Source organism: Aethalodelphis obliquidens, unplaced genomic scaffold, assembly GCF_003676395.1.
Source record: "Aethalodelphis obliquidens isolate GAN/ISIS:26980383/991018 unplaced genomic scaffold, ASM367639v1 scaffold48, whole genome shotgun sequence".
In the NCBI taxonomy this organism is placed as follows: Eukaryota; Metazoa; Chordata; class Mammalia; order Artiodactyla; family Delphinidae; genus Aethalodelphis; species Aethalodelphis obliquidens.
In genome coordinates, this window is record NW_020837992.1 from 9,458,591 (window position 1) to 9,464,684 (window position 6,094).

The 6,094-nt window shown below is 35.3% G+C and overlaps 1 protein-coding gene across 8 annotated transcripts in view; it reads left to right on the forward strand.

Moving 5' to 3' along the window:
* The window catches only part of RPS6KC1 (ribosomal protein S6 kinase C1), a 218,314-nt gene extending 213,067 nt beyond the window's left edge, over positions 1–5,247 (forward strand). For all 8 annotated transcript variants that reach the window (XM_027082964.1, XM_027082965.1, XM_027082958.1 and 5 more), the window contains one exon: positions 4,263–5,247. In XM_027082964.1, the coding sequence (XP_026938765.1) occupies positions 4,263–4,373 (111 nt within the window). In that variant the 3' untranslated portion in view covers positions 4,374–5,247. The remainder of the gene's footprint in view (positions 1–4,262) is intronic.
* The last annotated feature ends 847 nt before the right edge of the window (positions 5,248–6,094 follow it).

Genomic DNA, 6,094 nt, shown 5'->3' on the forward strand with positions numbered 1-6,094 from the left:
GACAGTGGAATGACATATTTAAAGTGTTGAAAGGAAGTAACTGTCAGCCAAGATTTCTATATCCAGCAAAATTATCTTTCAAAAATGAAAATGAAATTAAGAAATTTCCAAGTAAAGACAGAGAATTCATTTTTAGCAGAGTTGTCTTACAAGAAATAATACAAGAAGTCCTTCAGCTGCAAGTTACCAGATAGTGACTCAGATTCATAGGAGGAAATGAAAAGTTCTGGAATGATAAATATGAGTTAATAGAAAAGACTAAATATGTTTTTTCTCATTTCTCTGCTCAACTTCTTTCAAAAGACATAAGGTTGTACGAAGCAATACTTGTAACACTGTGCTGGTAGGTTTATAACCTATATGGATGTAACATATAGTATTTAATGACAGTAAAAGACAAAGGAGGACAGAAGGAATGGAACTATAGTGGAGCAAAATTTCTGCATTTCACTGGAATTAATCTGAAGTAGATTGTGATAAATTAAGAAGCATATTATAATCTTGACAGCAACCACTAAAAAAAAATAGTAAAGGAAAATTAATAGAGGAACTGAAATAGTACAGTAAGAAGTATTTGACACAGAAGAAGGCAGTAAAGGGGAATGAAAAAAGACAGTAGAGGTAGAAAACAAGTAGCAAATTAGCAAACGTAAACCTACTGTGTCAATAATTACATTCAGTGTGAATGTCTAAACATGCCAAACAAAAGGCAAAGATTGTTAACTGGATAAGAAAGAGATCCAACTATCTGTGTGCAAGAGACACACTTAAATTAAAAACACAAATAGGTTAAAAGAAAAAGGGTGGGAAAAGATAAATCATGCAAACAGTGACCATAAGAGAGGTGAAGTGGTTTTATTAAATATCAGACAAAATAGATGTGGAGACAAGAGAATTACCAGGGACTAAGATGTTGTATAATGATGAGAGGATCAATACATAGAAAGATATAATAATTATAAATGTATATGCTCTAATAACAGTTTCAAAACATATGAAGCAAGTCTGATTGAATTGAAATAATAGATAATACAATAATAATAAATGGAGGCTTCAATACCCCATTCTTGATAATTAATAGAAAATCAGCAAGGATATAGAGAAGACTTGAACAACATTATCAAACAACTCTGACATATATAGAAAAATGATTGCAGAATACAGTCTTATCACATGCACATGGAACATTCCCCATGATAGATCATTTGCTATGCCATAAAACAACTTTCAGTATTTAAAAGGATTGAAATTATACAGCATACTCTGACCATAACAACTTTTTATTAGAAATCATCAACAGAAAGAGATCTGGTGAATCCGTACCAGATATATGGAAATTAAACAACATACTTCTAAATAACCTGAGTCAAAGCAGAAATGCCAAGAGAAACCAGAAATTGTTTTTAATGGAATGAAAACAAACACATGATATGTCAAAATTTATAGGATGCAGCTACATCAGTTCTTGGGGAAAATTTATGGCTTTAGACATCTGTATAGGAAAAGAATGGTCTCAAATAAAAATCTCACCTTGTAACTGAGGAAGTTAGAAAAAGAAACTGTAAAAAGCAAAATAAATCCAAAGCAAGCAGAAATCAATGAAAGAGAAAATCTTCATTGGATAGAAGAGAAAAATAAGAGAAAAATTAAATCACAAGTTGGTTCTTTGAAAAGATCAGCAAAATTGGGAAAACTTTAGTGACTTCAAAATGAATATGGGGGCTTCCCTGGTGGCGCAGTGGTTGAGAGTCCGCCTGCCGATGCAGGGGACACGGGTTCGTGCCCCGTTCCTGGAAGATTCCACATGCCGCGGAGCGGCTGGGCCCGTGGGCCATGGCCGTTGAGCCTGTGCGTCCAGAGCCTGTGCTCTGCAATGGGAGAGGCCACAACAGTGTGAGGCTCGTGTACCGCAAAAAAAAAAAAAAAAAGAATATGAAAAGGCAAGGGACCTAGAGTATCCAAAACAATTTTGAAAGAGAACAAAGAAGGAGTACTTACACTCCCAATTTCCAGTCAGTATAAAGCTACAGTAACTACTTAATTACTGTGGTATTAGAGCAAAGATAAGCAATATAGATCAATGGAATGGAATTGAGAGTTCAGAAATAAACTCCTACATTTATGGTCAATGGATTTTCCATAAAGGTGCCAAGATAATTCGATGATGAAAAAATAATCTTTTCAACAAATGGTGCTGGGGAGGGAGGAGATATGGGAGCATATGTGTATGTATGGCTGATTCACTTTGTTATAAAAGAGAAACTAGCACACCATTGTAAAGCAATTTTACTCCAATAAGGATGTTAAAAAAAAAATGGTGCTGGGAAAATCAAATATTCACATGCTAAAACCAAAATAAACTAAGACCCTTAATTCATATCATATGCAAAAATTAACTCAAAATAGCTCATAAACCTATATGTGGGAGCTAAAACTGTAAAATCGTAGGAAAAATATTGGAGAAAATCTTCATGACCTTGGGTTAGGAAAAGAATTATTAGGTATGACACCAAAACATGATCCATAAAAGAAAAAAAATGATAAAGTGGACTTCATTAAAATTAAAAACTTTTGCACTTCAAAAGATACCAGTAAAAGAATGAAAAGACAAGCCACAGACTGGGACAAAATATATGCACATCATGCAACTGATAAAAGATTTGTTTTCAGAATGTGTAAAGAACCTTTTAACTCAGTAAGCAAACAGCTCAGTATAAAAATGGGCAAAGGTTCACCAAGGAGGCTTTATAAATGGCTAAGAAGTACATGAAAAGATGCTCACCATCACTAGTCATTAGGGAATATAAATTAAAACCATAATAAGATACCACTAATACCCACTAGAAGGGCTGTAATAAAAAAGACAGTATCAATTATCGACGAGGGTGTAGAGAAACTGGAATTCTCATACGTTGCTGGCAGGAACGTAAAATGGTACAGATACTTTAGAAAAGTTTGGTAGTTTCTTAAAAAGCTAAACATAAACTTAACACAAGACCCACCAGTCCCACTCCTAGGAATGTCCTTAAGAGAAATACTTAACACAAGACCCACCAGTCCCACTCCTAGGAATGTCCTTAAGAGAAATGAAAATATGTGTCTGCAGGAAGTCATATATACTATTAATTATAGCCACAACCTGGAAAGTCCATATGTCCATTAACTGGTGAATATATTAACAAGATGTGTTATATCCAAATAGTGGAATGCTGTTCAGAAGTAAAAAGGAACAGACTGTTGATACGTGCTACAACACGGATGAATCTCAAAAACATTATGCTAAGTGAAAGAAGGCAGCTGCAAAAGACAACATATTTTTATGATTTCATTTATTCAGAAAGGGCAAGTTTATAGAGATAGAAAACAAATCAGTGGTTGCCTAGGGCTGGAGATGGAAATGTGGATTAACTGCAAACAGGATGAGGAAACTTTTTAGGATGATCAAAATGTTCTAAAACTGGATTGTGGTGAAAGTTGCACAACTCTTTAAATTTACTAAGAATCATTAAGTTGTATACTTACAGCAGATAAATTTTATGCTATATAAATTATCCTTCAGTAAAGCTGTTAAAACAAAAATTTGGGGATACATGAATGTCTTAACACATTCTTTCAGTATGCCCAGGGTCCTCTATAATTGTATATGACTACTTTTATTTTCCCACACTTAACAATCCTATTGTGTGTAACATTTATTAACTTATTTTATACCTGATTCCTGTTAGTGAAGAAGTAGAAACACATTTCACTCATTGTATCACATTGTCCCATGTGAGTCAGCTATTTCAAAGAAAGCAATTCTGGAATATGAATTGGCTTATTCAGACCTTAGGTAAAGTTTAGACCTGGTGCATATATAATTCACTAGGGGTTGAAAGACTTATTGCGCCTCCCAAACTTTCTCATCATGAAAGGAGTAAGTGGATCTCTCAGAATTTGGTGCAATATCTAATTAATGTCATAATTGTACTTTTGGAGTAGGAAATTGATAGGTGTAACTATCCTATTGTACTATATGAGGATGAGAAACAAAGTGAGTTACTCAAGGTCATATTTCAAATCAGTTGAAAAGTCCCCACCACCACACAGCTAGAGTGGTATCATAGACATAATTCCCTTTCAAAGAAATATAGCCAGTTGGCTGTCAGTCAAGTCCATTTGTTACTGGGGTTGAATTTAGAAGTTCTTTCCTTTCATATATTTTTCTTTTCCTTTGATTCTTTAGTTGGATTCCCACTATTCACTAAATCCTTCTTTTTTAGCTCTTACAGTTCAACCCTGTGGAGCGTCTTGGTGCTGGAGTTGCTGGTGTTGAAGATATCAAATCTCATCCATTTTTTACCCCTGTGGATTGGGCAGAACTAATGAGATGAACATAATGCAGGGTTCTCTGCACACGTTCTGATCTTCTCTATGACAAGCGTCTCCAGCACAGAGGTAGCTCTGCCTTACACTCAGTTATGGGGCACCAAGCATTGGGATGAAGATCTTTAGAGGAAATGGAGAAAGAAAAAGCCTGAGAGAGAACAATTCCTTTACAGTTACTGTCTGGACAAGATATTGGCTACATTTGCAAGGGGCTGTTATGTACAAACCTTTAACTGAGGTGTGATCTTTATTTTATCTGCACTTAGTGTTGCAGGTGAGTTGTAAACCCAACTAAAAGAGGAATGCCCTTCAAGACCTTCCTCTGATATGAAGCTCCAAGTGTAGAATGAAGTGTTACTTGAAAGGAGGACCTTTACATGGCAGCTGACAGTGCTTTCTGCTAACCAGGATTGGTTTAATATGATCAAATTAATATTTGCTGAATAATATACTAAAAGTGCTTCATGAATAATGTCATCTGTGGAGCTTAAAAAGTGAGAAAAAAAGAAAATACACGTCATGTCTGATAGGAAAACTGAACCACAATGCTATATAATTAATGTATGTCAAATATGGTCCCATAGTCATTCTTTCTGAAGTCCACGTGAGAAGAAAACACTTCATGTTGTCAGCTGTGTACTTTGTTGGTTGATACTGCTAACAGAAGGGTTCATATGAACACTCTCTCTTTCGCTCTCTCTCTCTTCATCTTTATTTTTTCACTTTCTGCACCCTTTGTCTATTCTCTCATGTTCTGTTCTTCCTACCCCTATTAATACATATGCAACAAAAAAGGGAAGGGAGTATTTATTTCCTCAAATTGTATCAACTTAATAAGAACTAAAGAATCATGTGAAATAAACGTAGTAAAAATTTAAATCTCTCTTTCATTTAATTGTTTAAGTTTTTTTTCTTTTTTTCCGAAGGCCTCTCTTCCTTTCATTTTGGAATGTTAACAATTTCTGCTTCTTATTATGCTTGACTTCATTTTAGTTTTATGCCTTAGTATCCTAAGAACCAAAGGATCTCCTCTAAATGGGATTGAATGGCAATCCTATTTTATAACGTATTGACAGGATTTCCAGATTTGACCTCCAAATCTACTTGACGTTGTGTAGAAAGAACATGAGTATTTATACATCTCCAAACATTTGTATTCGATTTCCTTCTGTCGCTAAGATAGCTCCTGTAGTCATGCATTGTTTACAACAATTTACAGAATTTTAAGTTAATGTCTGTTCTTTAAATTTTATCCAAAGAAGAAAGAATAAGTCACCATTTTCAAGTTAGGAACCACAACGTAATGAAAGTTTTCTGTATGTTTTAATTCTTTGTATTTTTGAGATCTGTGTGAGAGCCTATCCCTACTCCAAGAGCATCTGTACAGCTTCCAGCTGCCATTGGCCAGGTCTGCCCATCAAATTAAATGGAAGCAGAAAATGCTTTAGTGACACAAAGGAAATGTGCAAGCATTTTTGCTTTTTCTATTATCCTACTCCCCCATTTTCCTTTTTGGTCCCCTTATAACCTGAAACCCAGCTGAAGTGCTGCAACAACACTGGGATGGGGAGCAGGTCAGCAGGATCATAGCTCAGTCAAGATGACATCACTCCCTGGAACTGGATTTCAACTCACCAGCCCCCTGGCCTCATAACAGGAACTCATGCAGGTGAGACACAAGAATGACTTCCTGTGTAGGACTAGTAGGAAATCTGTAAGTAGTTAG